The 20,972-nt window shown below is 42.5% G+C and overlaps 3 protein-coding genes across 7 annotated transcripts in view; 1 reads left to right on the top strand and 2 right to left on the bottom strand.

Moving 5' to 3' along the window:
• spred2b (sprouty related EVH1 domain containing 2b) overlaps positions 1–20,972 on the top strand; it is a 415,094-nt gene that overhangs the window by 45,287 nt on the left and 348,835 nt on the right. The window lies entirely within an intron of this gene.
• LOC311021447 (uncharacterized protein) lies at positions 284–10,172 on the bottom strand. 5 transcript variants are annotated; one of them, XM_084022018.1, is made up of 10 exons: positions 10,040–10,172; positions 6,504–7,996; positions 6,150–6,322; positions 5,869–5,995; positions 5,725–5,781; positions 5,476–5,598; positions 4,617–4,677; positions 1,433–1,519; positions 1,123–1,249; positions 285–958 (listed from the first exon to the last, which is right to left on the bottom strand). In XM_084022018.1, the coding sequence occupies exons 2-10, from the start codon at positions 7,974–7,976 to the stop codon at positions 814–816; spliced, it is 2,373 nt and encodes a 790-aa protein (XP_083878144.1). In that variant the 5' UTR covers positions 7,977–7,996; positions 10,040–10,172; the 3' UTR covers positions 285–813. The 5 variants fall into 5 exon arrangements, with proteins under 5 accessions (XP_083878146.1, XP_083878144.1, XP_083878143.1 ...); XM_084022017.1 differs by lacking the exon at positions 10,040–10,172 and adding an exon at positions 9,852–9,949 and having other exon boundaries at positions 286–958; XM_084022019.1 differs by lacking the exon at positions 10,040–10,172 and adding an exon at positions 9,852–9,949 and having other exon boundaries at positions 286–958; positions 1,126–1,249.
• LOC311021066 (uncharacterized protein) lies at positions 12,324–15,002 on the bottom strand. Its single transcript, XM_084021377.1, has 2 exons — positions 14,693–15,002; positions 12,324–13,956 (listed from the first exon to the last, which is right to left on the bottom strand). Exons 1-2 carry the CDS (start codon positions 14,889–14,891, stop codon positions 13,001–13,003), a joined length of 1,155 nt encoding a protein of 384 aa, XP_083877503.1. The 5' UTR covers positions 14,892–15,002; the 3' UTR covers positions 12,324–13,000.

Here is a 20,972-nt window from a genome sequence, read left to right as displayed (position 1 = left end):
AAAGAAAGGCAATCTGGCTCAAAATGGATATTCACAGCATGCATCATCATGGACAAATTACTGCACAAAACTGTACAGCTCTGTCCTCTTAAAACATAGCCTACATATTATACACAATTTAGTAGTTTTTTTTAAATTTCTATTGCAAATGCTTCTGCCCCGCCCTAAAGCATACCTGGCTTTATGGTCTATTTGCCTCTATATTGACCATCATCTACAAAATCAAAATCATGCTGTACTGAAGACCTGAAAAGATTGAGACCGTGAACTCGTGTTTACAATATTTACTGAGACTTCTCATAGACTTCTATACAATCAGACTTCTTTTTGCAAACAGAGAGAGTCGCCCCCCTTGAGGCGGTTAGAAAGAATACTAGTGTAAGACACTTAAGAATTGGCTTCACTTTTCGAACCTGGAGGTTTCTGTCTGGGTGCATCTTTGCAAAGGGAGTTCTCCAGCCATGGGAGAAGATACTCCCGTGGGGGGGCAGTATATTCTAATGAGTCTCATGTGACAAGGGGAGCCACGTCTGCTTGGCTTATTGAGGCACATGCTTTCTAAACTAGGTAGCCCACAGAAAACTGACTGTGTTGTCTTATGTTACAGTTTCTGGGTTGGTAGGCACTCCAGATACCCAACTGTATGTGCACAAGTATTGAAAAAGTGAGTTTTTCATGATGTCGACGTTAAGATAAACCGAAGCAGCGAGATCCACTCAATATTTCAGAGTCCACAGTTCGTCTTGTTTGGAGTATTTGAACTGCAATGGCTGGTAGATTAAGCATTCGGTATGAATGTGTGGAGATCACACATCACTGTAGTTTTGGGGAACAGTATTCTTTCGGTATTAGGATGCTTGGGAACATTAGAACTTTGGCCTGCATGAAAGACAGATGAGGCAGTCCAGAGATCACCCTGCCAGCTTCCGCACTCAGCTCCTCTTCCTGTTGAGGTTTCCTGATGGAGAACACACACAGACAAGTTGCACGTAGAAGACAAGGAGATGATACATTATTAATACAGTAAGAGAAGCCTGTGTATGATTTGTTTCATTGTATGGATGCTTTAAAATGATAAATAAAAAATAAATATGGTTGGTGCGTTGATGTAACAAGTGAGACGACCTTATTGAAATGCTGGTTTTCTCTGCACTGGACATCAGGCGGTTCAAAGTGTCCTCCATGTGGCTACTGTTAGCGCCGGTTTCCAGTTTACTGATGCTCAACTCATACAGCTCACGGTCAACTCCTTTACATGATGCCAGCGTGTGTAACAAACAAATTCAACTCAATGAGTGTCTGGAGGTCTTGCACACCCACAACACAAGCTTAATCTAGCAACAGTATACTAGATTGAATATTTCTGGTGGCTGCTTCCTTTAACAAGTTCTTCATAAACCTCACGTATGACAATAAAATCTACATGTCTGACCTTGAGGAGGGCTGTGGCTACGGCTGCTGCTGTAGGATCTGCTCTCCTTCTCAGGACCAAAATAATCCAGGTTGAGAGCAGAGCGGTCTGTGCTAACAAGAGGAGACAGTGGGTGAGTATTGTTGCAGGGTGAAGAGGAATTGGGGGGGGGTTACAAACAAAGTTAACAATGCAAAGTGGTTGTTATCCAACTCCTTTTTATATTCAGATTCAGAGACTCCATTAATCCTGAACTAAGTCAATCAGATGGTCAAGATAGCTGGACCACTGGACCGGAGTCAGTTCTTAAATATGACATCCACCTTGAATAAATACCAAAAGATATATAAGGATCATCCTATTTGAGTCTGATGTTGCTGTCAAATAAGAACATTGCATAACAGAAGGGTTGCAGCTCACTGATAAATGTTTTAACTCGTTAAGAATATGTTATATACTGTGTATAGTGGGTGTGTACAGCCTATTGATTGACAGCTTGCCTAGTTTAGCTTTGTTGCACCTATTGGGGCGGGACAAATGACACCATCATTCTTATTGGTAGATGAAGATACCCTTTTTAATCCACTAGAACTGAAAACACCTGCATGGGTGTTCAGAAGCTTAATACTTCCAATGATCTAGTAGTTCGTTCTCATAACAAATGTTTGCTGTGTAGCTAGACCTTTAAAAGGATGAGCACATAAACCATCTTTTATCCTTTGTTTTGTTAAAAACAGCTGTGGAGTTTTTTGAACACTCAACCTTTGCATACAACCACAGAGAAAAGAGACGCAGTTTCCAACAAGAGAAAAGCTGAGGGAAGTGAGGCGAAACGAAGCAGAAAGGATCGACTGATTTATTTCAGTATTTACAAGGATTTCCTACAAGTTCCTTATTGCAGTGCATAAAATCTAGATTTGAGCAGTAAATCTTTAAAGAAAAAAATTATATAGGCCCAAAGTATGTCTTTTGGGAACCGATTGCTGGCATAAAGGCACAACTTATTATGAAAAACTGGAACTGCATTTGTAGAAACATTTTTGATTAGTGATTAGATACTGACACGTAGGTGTCGGATATGATTTATTTTTCAAACAGATGTGCTTTAAAAATACACACTAATTTATCTTATTCAGCATGCTCATGTGTGTTAGTGCAAAGGGAGTAAAAAAGGGAACAATAAAAGCATCATAAAGTGACAGCAGTAATAACTCTTTGTTTTATGATAATCTCCCACACATTTAACATAATCACAGAATAAATCAACCCCCCCCCCCCCAAAAAAAAACAACAACAACAAAAAAACAAGGAAATCAAGAAAGAAAAAAACTACAACAAAAATATTTTTAAATATATGAAGTGCATATCCTTTTTAATCATTTGCTGATTCTTTGTATTTAAATTACTTAAACTCTTTCAATGTGTGCCTACAGTGAACCCAGAACCACCTCCAGAGAACACACTGCCCTCTGCTGTCCATACTTTACTATTACAACACTATTCATTGGTCAATGATTGGTATTTATTTACTTGGTGTCATCTAATCATTGAACGTTTGTAAAATTCATAAACGCTTGTGTTTCAACATTGAAACAGAACAGGCTTCTGTTGAATGTTACGGTTTATGCTTTCATGCTGCAAACCAGAGCAAAAACATGCCAAAGAGCTGATGAATCAATAGTGTCATACAAAATATGGAACTGAAAGTCAGCCAAACAGTTCCTATAGCCTGTAGTCAAAAAGTGATGTTCACCACTTCTTGTTTTTATTTTTAAGTTAGTCAGTTATCAGTTTCAAAAACATGCTGCAGCAAAATGAGTTGCAAAAGTCAGATCATGGCCAGATAATATTCAGATTATAATTCTTTAACTAGCAGCATGTGATCTGCAACAACGAACTAGTTATCAAATATTAAACAAATAAACCAGACACAAGCTACTTTGTGGATTTTTTAATGTATTCTCTTTTCTGGTGTCTTCTGATTTTGTTAGACTTTTTTAATGTCTATTTTTTTTAGAAAAAGCAAAGCTCCTTGTTCATTTGTCATTAATCAACAAATCCATACATGATGCTTACTGAATTATATTGAATTAACTAAAGAAAACTCTTTATTTACAGGAAGGTCACTCATAATTGTTACAATTTTGGAATTCAATTTGACGAGAAATTGGAAACAAACTACTGTACTAAATCTTTTTCTTATTAAATCAAATGTTTCCTGAGCAAAGAAAGACAGATTTTCTTTTTGTCTTTTTTTGGTTTCCACTTTACCAAAGGGCATGTCTAACGCGAAACCCTTTACAAGCTAATTTGGACAAATGAATCATTTCCATCACAATATAAGAAACTTTAGTTTGGATGATGCAGTCAGATTCATAGGCTTAATGTAAGTAATATAGTCATGCACTGGGAAAAAGGTGGACCACAGTATTGATACTGGAAGAGTAAGTTCAACTTCCACCATGGGCACCGACAATGGTCCTTTGGATAAACATCTGTTAAATTGTCACATGTTATGACCATGTTCCATGAATCACCTGCTGCTTTTTAGTGAGTTTTAGTAGTAACAAGTTCAGTGTTAAGTGCTTTGTGACATTAATTTAACACTACAGTCAGATATTTTTCAGAATGATCACATAGCACAATAATAGTTTGCACATCTTGTTTTTAGTCACCTTTATCAGTATCAAGTATTACAAAGTCAAGATGAACACCACAGTGTTTTCCCATAACAGCTGGCACTGATAAATACTGAGATAATATATTTGTAAAAGAGAGCAGAGGTAAAGATGAGACACTGAAGGGAGGAGAGAAAGTAAGTTAGTACAGTGTTTCCCCTGCAACTGTTCTGGAACAATTATGACTGATGGGTCTTTTTTCTGTTTGGTTGCACATACATCTTAATTTAAGTCCTGGGGGCCAGTTTGGGGTTTTCTTTGTCGGATAAATAACAATGACAAAAACAGAACTTTTGAACACTAGAGAGGAAATTAATTCAGATCACATCTCCTGCTGAGTGAATGGAGGGGAGGAGGGGAAACACAGTGGAAATTAAAAGAAGCAGAACATGCCCTGGAGGAAGAGCTGAGGAGTCCAGAGTAAACTCTCAAAGTTTCAGGTTTATTAGAGGGAGCCACATGGGGGATGGCTGATACTGTAGTCTACTTCCATCCCCAGAAGAGAGGTGCTCGGCGAGGGGACGTACCGTCCTGAGAGCTGCTAAGGCCACGGCTGCTCCAGTCCAGCTGGCTGGAAGGGAGCGCCTCCTACACAAAGAGAAGTAAACAGCATTTAGAGCTGGCACTTATCAGGATGTAACAGTAGAGCAAGTTAATGATATGAGCAGTAAAACACACATCTTTAGATATATATAGTGGTAGCTGTATGTGTTATCCTCTAGTCCTTTTACAAATAAACTACAATATGGCTTGAGCATATTTCAAATGAAAGACTTAATGTCACGTCTCAGGATCACATATCACAAAAAAATCCATTGTGTCAGGCTTCATGTAATGCCTTTGTATCCGGTAAATCAGAGTATGGACTGATCAGCACCCTGTGAGGAGCTACTGGCAGCTAGAGGCCTGGTTTATGTGCATGTGGCGACACGGAGAATAGACTGTTTGTTCTAAACAACAATGGCGGCTCCTGAAGAGGTTGGTGTAGTACTGCAAAAGCATCAGGTATATCAGAACTGGAGAGTATTTCTTCAGTGAAAGAAGAGCAAATAACAAAATAACAACACCGGAGTTTGATCGACACATTGTTCATCCAATCATCTGCAAGTATTTTTTGTAAGTGCCTGCCCTTTTTCAATCAGTTGACATTTACGGCTTCTCAAAAGGTTCTGTGTAACATTCTATCTGGCAGTTCAGGTTATAAATTACACTGTATATACGTATGTATACATATGTAGAACATTAAACAGTTATTTACATAGAAAATATTGTTTTATGGCACATGGGGTTTTCTGGTCTAGAAACAAAGACTTTCTTGCCATATAACGAGTATCTTGTTCTTTAATCTAATCTACTCTTAAAACAAAAATCAAAAGAACAGTTTACCTGCACCAAATGTGTTGAGGGGACCTGTGTGTCCCGAGGACCTGGAGGTGCTTGTGGTATGGCTTCTGTGGGTCCTGGAGGACCGACAGTTGATACAGAGTCTTTGGTGGGTTCCAGCATTCCCTGATGAGTAAAATGGGATGGAAATGTTACATGGACAGTGAATGGTAATGATCACTGAAACCGCGCATCCTACACCTTTACAATGCTTCTTCTTCCCAAATGATTATTTTCCTACAGTTGACTCACCCGGCTGGATGCAAAAGCACGCACAGCCACTGGCTGCCTCTTCATGCCAATGAACAGCTTTCAAAAGGTAAACACAAAAAAAACAGACTTTGATAGAAAGCAACAGGAGAGGATATACAGTATGTTTTGTTTTGCCAAACTCACAATGTCTGTTGTCTCCACACCAAGGCACCCCAGCAGAGTCCTGTTTGTGTGGGAACCTCCCCACTGAAACTGGAGGCCAACTGCATCGTGGAGGTCCTGGTGTGGCCACCACACCCAACGCCGAATCCTGAGAAATGGTGAGAAAATGACAAAGCAGCCTGTTTGTGTATTCAGATAAACTATATTTTAAATATTAATTTAAAAAAGAAACATTAAAAAAAAAAATGGCACAGACAGTTAAAATATCCACCATCACCATCCACCAGCATTGCCATCCTCACCACTGTGTTCTGGGACAGAGATCAGGTATCGCCTCCTCCTTACTGTCAGGGTGGTGTCGGTCGTGAAGCAGGACACCGAGGCTGAGCACCTCTTCCTCACTTTCCACAGCTGGGACATCTACCTCCGGAAAACTGGCCATGAGAAGCTGCTGGACACGGCAGGACATGGACGCCTAGCCAGAAAACAAAGAGGGTTCCTTATTTAAAAATCAAACATCCATAAAAAAAATTTAAAAAAATTCTGAAAACAAATTTCAATAAGAATTTCTAATACAAATTAGGTACTCTTTGTGGTTAATTATCATCATAAAGAGCAACAACAATAAAGCCAGTTTTTATCAAAATGTCTCCCACCTGACAGCTGTCCCTCCTGGAAACCTCACATTGTCCAGCCCTGTCCTGCTCCTCCTCAGTGTCCCTGTTAGTCTGAAGGCTGCTGACTGGCTCTCTGAACTGCGTCCAACTTTTTTCCTCCTCCTGAACCCTCTGGTCCTTGAACTCCGCCCACGAAGCCTCTCCATCATCCTGTGCAGGTGCTGAACAGAAATCAGCAAAGCTGTCACTCGGTGGGAGGTTTCCAAGATTCCGCACCGCCTCATCAGCTGTTTGCACGTATCCTCGGCCCCTGTGGTGCTCAACACTACAGTCTTTGAAGTCTGAAAATGTGTCTTCTGTATGTGTTCCAGGTTGTGATTGATTGGAGGTAGCAGAAGTTTCCTGAGTCGCAGAATGGTCGCAATAACAAAAACTCTTCTCTGCCTTAGATTGACTGTCAGAATGCCTGTAGTTTCCCATTGCGTCTTCCTCATCATCATCAGTCTGGTCCCAGTCAGTCTGATCCTCTTGTGAAACAAGAGATGAAACATTTGGTTCCAAGTCTGTTGAAGGACACTCAAAGGACGAATCATCACAGAAAGACGCCATGTCCTCTGAAGCAGACTCATGCACACTGAAGGTTTTGGGGATGCTCTTTGCTCGATCTTCTCTGTCTTCATCTGACTCTCCAGCCTCCTGCACCTCTGTTGTTTGTAAAGGATTAAAACCCTTCCACCGTTCCCTCTGACTGTCTCCAGACTTCCCAAATTCCTCCCCAGAATAAAGCTCCTCGGGTGGAAAATCCAAAGTTGCTGCAGCTTCCTGAGGCTGATGGTGGTCCTGAGATGGTTGCACAAGTGTTGCATCTCTTTTCTCACAGTGCTTGATCTTAGTGCAAACCTTTGCCTTACATGCACAATGAGATCTGGGTTCAGAGTCCATAACAACCTCTTGTCTTGGATCAAAGATTTGTTCAACCAAGCTGTTGGAAGAGTTAGTCCCTTCCCCTCTACCATTCCATTGCTCTTGGGTGACCATGGGAGAGAAGCCACAGCACCAGGGATGCGTGATCTGCTCCGTAAACACAGTAAAATCAGCAAACCCTGTTTCTTCCCTGGGAGAGCATGCACCCACTGCAGAGGTTATGTGGGTCCCAGACTTGTGGTCCTTTTCAGAGTATCCATTTGTGAGGTGCACACATGATTCTACATTACAATCCTGCTCTTCCAAATATATCTGGTCCCTGTCGGACCCCAAGTCCACAGTGGATGTGGGTTCAACAGGGTGATTAAAGCTACAGTTGGGTTTAGGGGTGGCTGGCTTTGTGGTGGGACAAGACTGTCTGAGGCTGGATGATGAATCAGCAAAGCAGGAAACCCCAACAGAGAATCCCCCAAAGTCCCCAAACTCATCCTCCTCTGATCCCGCCTCCACATCACCATCATCATCCAGTGGAGGGGGGGAGGAGGAGTACAACGGCATGATGTCTGGCTCCATGGGTTCTCCTAGCATGACACGATGGCCTCATGCACCTGGGAGAGGAAAGTGAAAACAGAGTGAAAAAGAGGGAAAATGTTTCATAGTGTTGATGAATGTAATTGCTCAGTACAAGATTTGTTTCTTTTCTAGGACTCGGAGTGTGATAGTAAAAGAATGCTGGTGAAATACCACGGTCAGAATTAATGTAGCTTTTGTCTAAAGTGTTGGGAAATGAGCCTGGATCGAGTCCATGCAAGTTAGGGTAGGAGGTGTTATCCATGGTGCAGATTTGTCTTTCGGCCTTCCTTTACAAGCATGACGAGAATGCCATCCTTCTGATCTGCATGCACTGTAAACGGCTCATACCATTGCTAGCTGATGCCTGAAAAGACTCAAGAATACTTTGGGAATACCCTCAAATTGCCAATTTGTCTGGGATCGTATTGTTATGGAAATATGTGTGAGTCAAATCAAGGAGATCTCTGGAGATAGTAGATGTCTTATGCAGAAATATGTATTAATGCCCAATGATCATCGTGATAATCAAGGTTTGAGCAGTACAACAGCTACGAACTCAACAGTGCAGTTACCAACCCCAATTCTGCCTCCTGTCCCTCATGCTGGGAAAGCATAACGGCCTAAGTTATCTTGAGGAAGTGGCCACCGCATCTGTATGTCTAGGTTAAAGGTAAGACCTTTGTGTTCGGCCCTGAGAGACACGCTAGTGTCTTCTTCGTGACCTTGCCTCGCCTGGAGAAGCAGACACTTAATAACTCAGATTAAATGTGAAAACATTATGTTCATCTTACACTGAGGGAATCAGGTGTAGAGAAAATTCCCTCACACTTATTGATCATTTTTATTAATGTACTGGGTCCAGATTTACCATCTGGAAATGTGTGTGAGGCCCTAGGTCCTCAGATGTGAACCTAGGTGCTCCAATAACAAGGTTAGAAGTAGCTTAGATTGAAGTGCACTATACTGAAAACACATCGGCTCTGGAATGAATCTCAGACTTGCCAAATTACTATTTTAACTGCTTCTTTATTTTTGTTTTATACTACTAATGTCAGATGTTATGATTTGTTTTATTGTTATTCAGTTCTGCTGCTTTTTTGTTCGAGGCACTTTGTCACATTGGTGGTTACTATACAAACTTAATTGTTATCATAATGTTCAGGCATCTCAAAGCATTTTTGGGATATTAGCAGCTGTCTGACTCCTCTTCTTGTGCTGGTCCTGGAGTGGAAAAAGTGTCCACCGCTGTTCGCAGTCAGTAAACTGATACAGGAAACATTATCCGAAGCTTTGAGCTACTAGGATGAACAGTTCAAACCGAGTCCTGCGCCTACAGCAGCAAAGTGTCCGCATTAAATCCTTCAATAAACACTCAATAACTGCGCCTATTGTGTCGGGGGGGGGTCTGTAAACATGAGCACACTGAATGTATTATTATTATTATTATTATTATTATTATTATGTATTTATAATTATTTGTCTATGTGAATGGTCGTCAAAGCAGATAAACAACCACTAATATCCTGCCATTTTCTCCAGGCTCTGCTCCTGGATAGACAGGTGTCATGCACTGGCATGAACCGCTGAATGTGGAGCTGTTCATTACATGTAAGGCAACGGTTTACACGGCGTTGAAACTAGGCAAGCTAGTTACGGATACTTCATTGTACGTTACCTTTAAAATAAGGCGCGGAAGCTAACGTACCTGCCAAACCGCATTCCGCTATGTTGTCACAGCACGGCGACTGATTAGCTTAACGTCAACTTACATTACCACCAGCTAGCTTATGTAGCCGACGCTAGCTAACCGTCAAAAGCAAACGTTGACATGCTATTTAAATGGGAGCAACGGCTAGCTAGGAGTAAAAAAAAAAACCTGCCATTATTTACCGACACTTATTCACTTTGCCTTCTCGTCACTAGTTGTCTCTCTCTTGTGCCGCAGCTTGGCCCTCCATCCTCTGTCATTATTCTCTCGAAGTATCAACTGGGATATGTGGAAAAATAGAGAGCTCTCACTCTGTCACGTTTACTGTTGCTGTAATTTCTCATCGCGAAAAGGGGAGTCGGGAAAATACCTCTGCTGCTGGTATTCGCAAACCATGTGCCTCCTGTTTAAAATAGACGATCTTCCATTCCAACGGCATTAGGCTCGCCGGAGATGAAAGCGGCTCCTCTCCTGGAAAGTAGAGATAAGCAGGAGGAGAGCTGCGGTCCAGTTTCCAGCAGCCTACAAATACAGGAAGTCATAGGAATAGTTACATCCTGTTAGATGCGATCTGTAGGCTATATGTAGTTTGTGACCTCCTTAGCATATATTTATATTTGTTCGTAAATATCTGTGGAAATGTGTGCGTGTGCGTGTGTGTGTGTGTGTGTGTATATATATATATATATATATATATATATATATATATATACATATATAGAAATAACATTTATTATTATTATCATCATTATTATTATCAACCACACAAGTTTTGTTTGTTAGCAGGTTAAACCTTTATTTAAACCTTTATTTGCCAACAATGTAGGTGTTAAATATTAAATTTGCACGAAAAATTTGCATTTTCTACTAAGCACGATGTTTGTTGCCAAAACTTAGAGCCAATCAGCTCTTAGATGAGGCGACAGCCAGGTGTTTCCCATCATGCCCTGGGTCTTGCAGTCGGTAGAGAGCAACTGCCATGCCTGGCTCCAAAAAATGTGGCGGCCCTGATCTTGTGAGGTTACCCTTGCCCACGTGTGTACGACGTCAGAGCAAGTCAAGATCAAGTCGGACACAGAACGCCAAACGAGTGCTCAAGATCGGCAAAGTGTGCGCAGTTGTTATGTTATAAGGGTTTCAAGTAATATAAAACCTACTCAACCTTTAAGTAGTTTGCTTTTCTTAAATTAATCTTGAATATAATACTTTTACCTGTAACAGAGGGATATTGCTATTGTTACCTAATTAAAAATGAGTACTTCTTTCACGACTGCTTTTATGGTTATGATTTTTCTTGGTTATAAGTAGCAGTAGTCATACATTACATTTCAATGTATGATGAACGTAGACATAAAGTGTGTTTCAGTCTCTGTGCTGCAATGGAATGATAGACAACTTTATTTTTAATTTCCGGGCAAGAGTAGCTAAGTAATCAATGTGGCTGCTTGTTGTCTGCAATATCTTCATGGTCTCCTTTCCAGCATCAAGTAGTTGGAGGATGACGTTGGATCCAAATGAAAGCTATGGTCTACGATTTGGAATAAATAAAAATCCATTCACTCTATCAGCCGTAGGCCTGCATAGAAATTGACCAATGGGAGCCATTGCTCCGGAAGGCTCCCATTGGCTCGTACCCTTCATCCAATCCCCTTGTCTCCACTGCTCCTCGTCATCCCGCCTCATCCCCTCCCACTCCCGCGTTGTCGAATCGTGGAACACTGAGGGGAGGGGTTTGGTTGGGGGGCGGGAACCAGTTCTTCCTGTTTCCACAGACAAAGAACCGGCTCTCAGCCAGGAAAACTGGTTCCAGAGCGGCCCCAACTCTTTGCTGGGCTAAAACCGTTCGCAAACCTACATCAGGGGCTGGGGGCGGGGTTAACGCTCAAGGCGACGGGGGAAAATACGCCGCTGCTGAGTTTTACTAACGTTACTGTTCACTGTGGGCAAGGGTAAACTGTTACTAAGTTTCACTTTTAAAATGTTTCACCTCGTTGCTAACCAATGACACATTTCTGTTTAGTTTACCAAGCTAGTGATGACGTTCGTAACAGCAGCAACTAGTGGCTTTGCTTCCTCGGGTAATGTAAGCTGACCGGCTAGCTAGCCAGCTAGCGTGATATTGCTGACAACAACGTTAGCATGCCACTTTCTGACTGCCGTTGGCTCACTAAACGTTACCAACTACCAACGTAACATAACATCTGTGTTCACAGCGTCGTGGACACGTTTGTGATTAAACCGCTGTTCTCTGGTTTGTGTTTGTAGAGCTGACGGACATCGACGATATTGAACGGAGGTCCAACCTGCAGATGACTAAACATCAAACACTCTGATCTATTGATCACACACTGTTCTACACTTTAAAAAATGTTGTGATTTTAGTATTTTGTGTATTTTATTGTTATTGTATTATTTGCCAAAATAAACACTTTTTCTGAAGAGACATGTCTGCTCAGACGTATACAGTGACGTAATGACGTGGCTCTCTGGGCTCTCTAGCCGGTGAAAACGCAAACAGGTTCTCAGACAGTTCGCAAGTTGAACCAACTGCAAACGATCACGGGCACCGGCCCGGTTCTTGAACTAGGTTCGCGTTGGTGGAAAAGGGGTATCAGAGGCCCAACTACTTTTCAGAATGTAGACCATAGCTTTAAGGCACTACATTTAAAGAGTTTGTTCTGGTTACAAGTATCAGCAAAAGCTCTTTATTATTATAAAGTGGAAAATGAAATAGCTACATTTCATCAACAGAGAAGTGCAAGTTAACCATGACCACTACCAGGAATAAAAACAGGCTTAAAGTCGTCAGAGATCTCAAATGCACCGAACTAACAAAACCTCAGTAGAAGAAACTCAGTTTTTGCAGAAATCCAGATATCTTGATCATCATATTGATATTACCAAGAACAATTCTTTTACATGCTTCTAGACTCTGCTGTGAAAACCTACAGTAGCTCCAACCACTGAGCTACAGCCAGCAGCCGACCCAGAAATAACTTACTATTCATAATATTGGTGCTGACAATTCCTCAAGCGACAATATTTTCATGTGTTCAGTTATTCATAACGCAATTCCAGTTTCAATAAAGAAATCTTAAATTGGATTACCCACTCTGCTTCATACATACTCATTTAAAACATTGATAAATTCAAACCCCAGAATCTGATCACTGCACTGAAAAGTTTGAGATCTGAAACAGAAGACATTTTCTCAGAGGGATTTAATTGTTCTTCTGTGAATCTGGCTCCACACCTCTGACTCACCACTTACATTGTTGATTTGTTCAGAGTACAAATGTAAATTCAGTCTGACGATCAGATAAAAAATGTGCTATAAAACAGTATAGGGTTTCGTGGTTTCATGGATCTTCTCGTGGACCTGCAGTTCTGAAGCTGCGTGGAATGTTTTACCACAAAGCAAACAGCCGAAAGCCTTCTTCTTTTCGTGGTTTGACGCACAAGTTTTCAGATGATTGCTACGGGCGACCCTTTTGCCACACGACTTGCAAAAATATGGCTTTTCCCCTGTGTGCATCCTCAGGTGAACATTGAGATTTGAACTTTGAGCAAAAGATTTCATGCAGTAAGAACACTTATATGGCTTTTCACCGGTGTGAACTCTAAAATGTGCAACAAGGTGGCCCCGACAAGTAAACTGCTTGCCACACGCAGCGCATTTAAAGGCCTTCACATTTTTGTGAATCTTATCAATGTGTCGGATCAGATCAGAGTCCCTGTTGTACCGCCTGCCACAGAAATGGCAAACCTTTTTGTCCGTGTGAGCTTGTGCCTGCTCCCCAAAGGCAGTGTCACTGCGACCCGGGCCACAAGAGGACAAGTGTGAGCCAGTGCTTTCATTCAATGGAACAGTTGCAGTGCTGAAAGCTGGGAACAGCTCGATGTCCGTCTGAGTAGCTGTCACTGACTCAGGAACTTTGACCTTTATATCCTCAAGAGAATCACCCTTGAGGTCTGTAATGATGCAGCGATTCGCCTGCAGACTCTGTCGAGGCGACGGTGAACCATCGCTTTCTAACCATTTGCCTCCGTTTGCACTCAAAGTTACAGTCGTGGGAGGCGGGAGCAGCTCACAGTTCGTGGCTGGTTGTGATTCAAGATGTCTGACTTCAGCATCGTTGGAGGTATCAACCTCCATGTCTGGACTGATGCACTGATCCACCTGCTCCTCCTTGATCTTCTGAAAGTCATAGGTCTCGTTTCTCTCCACATCAGGAGGCTGGTCTGACTGCTGTGAAGGCAAAATCTCCTCAGAGGCCGACTGGATATCTGAAACGACACGGCACACATGTTCCAACCTGTTATTAGTAGTAGTTAATTATTATTCTAATACTATTGCTGCTATTATCATTCTATTATATCCATTGCTGCTGCTGATATCGGTTGTAATGATTTTCTACTATAATGTATGCTATTACTGTTACAACTGTGATTACTGCTCTGATTAACACTATTATATGTTGTAATTTCTATGTTGTTTATTCTTGGATACTCGATGTCTCTTCCTGAGGGTTTCCTCCTCTTTTTCCTGTTAAAGGGGTTTTCCTGGGACAAAGGATGTCATGTTGTACAGATTGTAAAGCCCTCTGGACTACATGAATGAAATCGATTTGATACGAAGATATTTCATTGTGCAAATGTGGAGGAATAACTGTTGTTTTTTCAAACAATTCGTTTATTTCACGTTAGCTTTCGTAACGTTTCAGGATTTCCTCCAGCGTCTCATCAATGCTAGCTCCTGCGAGCACTACAAGGCACTACATTTAAAGAGTTTGTTCTGGTTACAAGTATCAGCAAAAGCTCTTTATTATTATAAAGTGGAAAATGAAAATGACGCTGGAGGAAATCATGAAACGTTACGAAAGCTAACGTGAAATAAACGAATTGTTTGAAAAAACAACAGTTATTCCTCCACATTTGCACAATGAAATATCTTCGTATCAAATCGATTTCATCACCTAGCTGTAGCTTAGCAACGCTAACCGGAAGACATTATGACACAAACCTGCTCTGAATAATGTTACTCGAGGGTTTAAAACGGCCAGCTGCTCGATCTGCCGTCTCAGCTGGAGGATTTCTCTCTTGGAGCTAAAAGCTTCCTCCTGATACTCCGCTAGAGTCTTCTCAACAAGCCCAAAGACCTCCTCGGCAGCCGCTGCTAGTCGCTCGTTGACCCGCAGTCTGAGCAGCTGTGTCCCCGCCATGACGGAGCTGCGGCTACCGTTACCGTTAAACGTGAAGGGAGGCTCACACTTTACAATGAACAACTAAACTCCTCCTGGACTCAAAGCTCCTCAGCTGAAAGCCGAATAGTGCACAACTATCAATGGCACATACAACAATAGGACGACGTGAGTTAACACTTCCTGTTAAACGTCATGACGCACAGACCGGCGCATCTTGCCTTCTTGGATGTCTGGTTTATTCCGTTACTGTACAAAACAAAACAAAGACTTAAATTAACTTAACTTTAAAATGACAACACATTAACAAACAATTTGTAATTTTTAGTTTTATTTTTCTTCTAAACAAAAAGAAATAAACAAGTTTGAAGGAGCATCCCGTTTCCTCCCCTTCCAGCTGCATTACTTGTGACTGTGTAAAAATGGAGTGACCTATTCAACAACACGTGTTTCAACAGGCTTTACAGGCCCACATCAGCAGCACAGCCCAAGCTCTCTATACACAAGACAAAGCTATGTAAATCCTCTCAGAATTAATTCTTCCACGTTGAACTACTTTGAAGAGATTTTGAACATGTTATCCGAGGAAGACACTAAACTTAAGGATACTGATGTAGCAATCAGGTCAGAACAACCTGAAGGATGTTGATATTCACATTGCTTTCTGAGAAGAAAATCACATTCACATATACATACACACATGCCATTCTCTCACACAACTTTAAGTATGTGGTTCTTCTTTCTCCCCCTGTTGATTCCACGATTTGTGTGTTTGTGCTTATGTTTACATCCCCCCACAATTCATACAAACATATGGTTTCTCACCAGCATGCACCCCCATGTGATATACATGTGGTGTTCTGAGTTAATTTTTTTGCCACAAAAATCATAACTGAAGGGTTTTTCACCGGTGTGAACTCTCGTGTGCAGAACGAGAACGCTCTTACGTCTAAACACCTTGGGGCATTCAGAGCATTTAAAAGCCTTCTTATTTTGTGTACCTCATCTATGTTCTCTAATTCTGGTGAATCTGGTTTCTCTCCCGTATGCCCCCTCATGTGAGCAAGACAATTTGACTTCTGTTGAATGTTCTGTCACAGTAAGCACAACTAAAAGGTTTTTCACCGGTGTGAATCCTTGTATACAAAACAAGCCAAAACCAATGTTCAAGCCTTGTCCTTGCCCTTTGTGATTCTCGGCTACACGCCTTTTAAGAAAGGCGTCCTTCTCAAAACTTTTACCACAAAAAAGGAAAGACTTTAATTTCCTCGGCGGCTGCTCCATTTCAACCCGATGACAAAGCGACGGGGAACCATGGCTTTCGTTCCATTTGCCGTGGATGCTTCCGTTTGCCCTCAAGGTTAAAGCCGTGGGAGGCGGGAGCAGCTCACAGTTAGTGGCTGGTTCTGATTCAAGATGTCTGACTTCAGCATCGTTGGAGGAATCAACCTCCATGTCTGGACTGATGCACTGATCCACCTGCTTCTCTTGATCTGCTGAAAGTCATAGGTCTCGTTTCTCTCCACATCAGGAGGCTGGTCTGACTAATGTGAAGGCAAAATCTCCTCAGAGGCCGACTGGATATCTGAAAAGACACGGCAGACACATGTTTTAACTTGTGAAACAACCCTAGTGATATTTGTACACATGCAAGAAAGATTTGTTTCAGTGAAATTCAGTGAAATTTTCAGAATTGGATTATCTATGATGACTTTAAATGACCAAAAATGTTGTTTGCCTTTGTAACAGATGTGGATAGGGCATGAAAGGACCCAAGGACTTGTTTTCCAGCATTTATTCTCTGCAGAAGGCAGTAATACACATTCATTCCTTCTCTGCACCTCTGTTCCATCAACATGCAAGGCGGCATTGTCTAACCTCAAAATACATTATACATTATTTTAATATGACAGTATGTACGAAGAGCTATTTCAATTGGCAGGAAAACATTGAAAGTCAACAACAAATCTCCTCAAAACCATGACGAGATATTCAAAGGGAGAACAGCGACCTCTTTTGGGCAAATTAAATCAGTACGTGGATGCGAGTGACTAAACAGAGAAAAAGATGACAGGAATGTTCCACAAGGATGAATACTGTTGTACATCATGTGATAACTAATTTACTTCATGTATTTTGGTCCATGCACCCCCAGAGTGAACAAGAATTGGATTTGTTGTGTTTCAATCTGATTAACCCTTAGATGCACATATGGGGTCAAAAATGACCCCAAGCAGTTCCTATGGAATCTTCTATGAACATTTAATTCTTAGCAACTCTGACTGTCCCACTTACACATCTGATGTCAGCAGTCTCACCACCCAGGAGGTAATTTTTACACAGCAACATACATGGAAGTATTATCTCCATTTATGAACTTATAACTTAACTTATGACAATACTTTTCATTGACAGATTATAATGTGTGATCAAATTAGCCTACTTTGTTGTTAGCTAACAACCTACCCAAATACAATACTGTTAGCTAACAACAAAGTAGGCTAATCTGATCACACATTTCACACATTTGATCACTAATTTGGGGCTGCACGGTGGTGTAGTGGGGAGCACTCTCGCCTCACAGAAAGAGGGTCGATTCGATTCCCGAGTCAGACCCGGGTTCCTTCTGTGTGGAGTTTGCATGTTCTCCCCGTGTAAGCGTGGGTTCTCTCCGGGTTCCTCCAGCATTATCAACATCCGTCCCCCTGGGCACAGATGCATGTAGACCCCACCCCACCCTATTTATGCAAAAGTTGATGCAAATGGTAGTGGTGGTGGTGTAATATAATAATATTAAAACAGGTGAATAATATAACAAACCAGATGTATTATATAATAATAATAAACCAGGTGTATAATATAATAATAATAATAATAATAATAATAATAATAATAATAATAATAATAATAATAAACCAGGTGTGTAATATAATCATAATAAACCAGGTGTGTAATATAATTATAACAAACCAGGTGTGTAATATAATAATAAACCAGGTGTATAATATAATAATAATAATAATAAACAGGTAGTTTTTTAGGTTGGTTTGAATCCTGTACAGCATGTATCACATTTATAATATTCAGACAATGATCTGGAATTTTTGTAATTCTGTGTCACGTTTAATGTTGCTATAATCCAATAAACATGGGAAGAATTGTATTTTAATCATATTATAGTTATGTAGAATTGACAAAATGCAGACATTATTGTTCATTTCAATTTCATTTCAGCAAATGACAATGATGCCACTGTTTCTCTCTGCACAGAGGCCTGTTACAATCTCTCAAAAATCACCAAAAAATTGTGCCATCTAGTCAAAATTAAATCATTGCTGGATGCACAGTAGTGCATACAGCAGTAGATGAGTAGTGTTCAGCCTTTGAGGCTACCTAGATTTGCACACATTAGAGCAACAAGTTGTTCGATTCATGTAAAAACATTCACCTGGAGAGTCACCAAATCTCAGCCTGTCACACTTTTCCACGTAAGGATAAAAAAGAACCAAGCCTAAACTTCTGGTTCAGTTTGTAAACAGGACACACAAGGTGGAGGTGCTAAAACAGGCCAAGAATCTTAAAGGCACTGGGCTGTATGTAAGTGAACACTTGACAAAGAAAAATGCTGAATTAGCTTGGAATGGACGTATCTTAAGAAAGCCAAATAAAACCCAAGCAACCTGGACAAGGAATGGAAAAGTGTTTCTAAGATCAAATGGACCACCAGAGCAAGTTAAGGTAGTCGTGGTTAGATATTTGAAGGACTTGGATCAATACAAGTGACAATGACAAGTGACGAACAATGAAGTTCTCTATAGACATTTGTCTTTTCTTTTCTGTTTTTCTCTTCCCTGAATCAGTTTTCCCTTATGGATTGGTAGAATTGACAGGACATCATTTATTTATTATTTCTGATAAATGATTGATTTACTTAAGAGTCAAGTCTTTTCAAGATCTGAATTCACAGAACATAGAAGATCTATTTCGACCTCACTCAGACCGTCACCACGGTCTTCACCTTGAATGATACCATCATCTCCCTATCCTCGAGACCATCAACAAAGTCATGTGACTGACCTTAAGGAGGCTTGACTCGCCGCCTACAAAAGCATCCAGGTGAGCATGCCTCTCCCTCTTTGCCTCACTCGCCTCATCCGAGACCGCAGGTAAGTAGCGTTGTTGGACTTCACAATTAACAATCCGTCACTACGGTGCAGGTGCCTTGCGCCCCTGAGGTTTGTATGTGGATTGTTTCCTCTGCGCACTTGTTGTGCTGTAAACATCACAGAGGTTACGCTACGTGAAAAAGAGCAGAGCGTCTTAACCTCTCTCTTTGTTTCAGGTGATTGTCATTACCCGCAGCTTGTGGTAAGTGCTTTCGTTTTCACAGCTTTTTTCTCCTCTATAGGTGTGAGTTATCAAGCCAATTAAGCGTGCTCAGACGCCGCTTCCTCCTTTATTTGTAATATTATTATTGATTTGAGCCCCGTTTTAACCCGCTGTCCGCAGCGGGCGGGGGCCCGCGTCCCCCCCCCCCCCCCCTCGTGCGTTCGCGCACAGTGAGTGGGGCCGGTGAGTGAGTTGGTGGGGTATTGTGCTTTCTTGCCGACCAGGTTTATTGGTAACTAAGTTAATTGGTTGTCCCCTTGCCTCTGTGCACAGTAGGCGGGGCTTGTTAATTTTCTCCCGTTTTTGGGTTATTTTCAGTTTTTTCATAAACTTAAAGGTGCAGTAGCAGAAATGTTTATTCGCCCTGAATCTCTGTTTTTTGCAGTAGCCGGGCTGCTTTTTGTTCACCTGCTTGTTTTCCTTTGAGCAGCTATTCGTAGCTGTAGGTTACACTGAGAAATGACCTCCCATGCCTGTCGCTTTTGCCGGGGTGTCATGGACCCCCGTGATGGCCATCGTGAGTGCCCCTCCTGTTTGGGCATGGCCCATGTGTTGGAGGATGTTGCCAACCCCTGTGCGGCGGCAGTCGAGCTGCCCAGGGAGGAACGGGCTTGCAGAGCCAGGCGACTGGAACTGGCTGCTCGTGTGGGGGCGGTGCAACCTGACCCTTCCCAGTTCAGTGAGGAGGTGCAGGCTCCTAAGACACGCTCCCGGAAGCGTAAACATGAGCGCACCCCTACCCGAAAGAGGAGGCGCGGCTCTGGTGAGAAGCAGGCTGTCCAGCCCTCAGATGACCCTGTGGGTGCTCCAGGTGGCCAGGATGGCCAGGGAGACACCCAACTGCAAATCCTGGCTGCCATACGTGGTCTGTCGGAGAGATTGGGCAGGGTGGAGGCCCAGTGGCCCGCCATGACAGGCACACCGGGGGAGGGGCGCTTGAGGGTGCCCTCCCCTGATGAGTTGCCCTCTGGCCAGGGGGATGGCGGCGATATTCCGGACGTTATCTCACTGTATGCACGAGGCTCGCTTTTTGGGAGCGGTGAACAGTTGGACACTGCTGGCTCGGACGAGCAGCTCAGGTCCTCCGCGGTTGAGGGGATGTCCAACCTCAGCCCTCCGGGTGGGGGTGAGTCTTCCGCCTTCGACATAATTTCCAAAATTATGAGTGCGGCGAAGATTGTAGGACTCAACATCCCAGTTGTGGCACCTGCTCCAATGGATGGCGTTTGGGCCGGTATCTCTCAGACTCAGCAACCTACATCTGTTCCTGTGGCGGCAGATTATCTGCAGATGCTCAGGAAGTCGTGGAATGCTCCGAGTGGTGCACCGCAATTCAATGCTGGGTGCCGGAGGCTGACGAAGGTCCCGTACGCTCCTGACACCGGCATGGGGGACATGCCCCCAGTGGAGGGGGAGATGGCGGCCCTAACGTCTCTGGGCCCAGAACGGGTGACTGCTAACCCCCGCTGCCCTGTAAAGGAATGTGAAAAGACTGACCGTCTAGTGTGCCGCTCTTACAATGCTGCCACCCGGGCTGCCTGCTCGGGTAATGCACTCGCCATCTTGTTGGCGGCCCTCAGGAGGACGGCTAACCCAGAGGATCAGGACACTATGAGCCTGATAGACTCTGCTCTCGTCACTCATTCCCAATTTACGAGGGACGTTGGTCTGGCTATGTCATCTGCCATGATGTCCAGGAGGCAGATTTGGTTG

The sequence above is a fragment of the Eutrigla gurnardus genome (genome assembly GCF_963514095.1).
Source record: "Eutrigla gurnardus genome assembly, chromosome: 11".
Classification (NCBI taxonomy): domain Eukaryota; kingdom Metazoa; phylum Chordata; class Actinopteri; order Perciformes; family Triglidae; genus Eutrigla; species Eutrigla gurnardus.
Note: the sequence above shows the minus strand (reverse complement) of the source record. Positions and strands in the feature narration are given on the sequence as shown.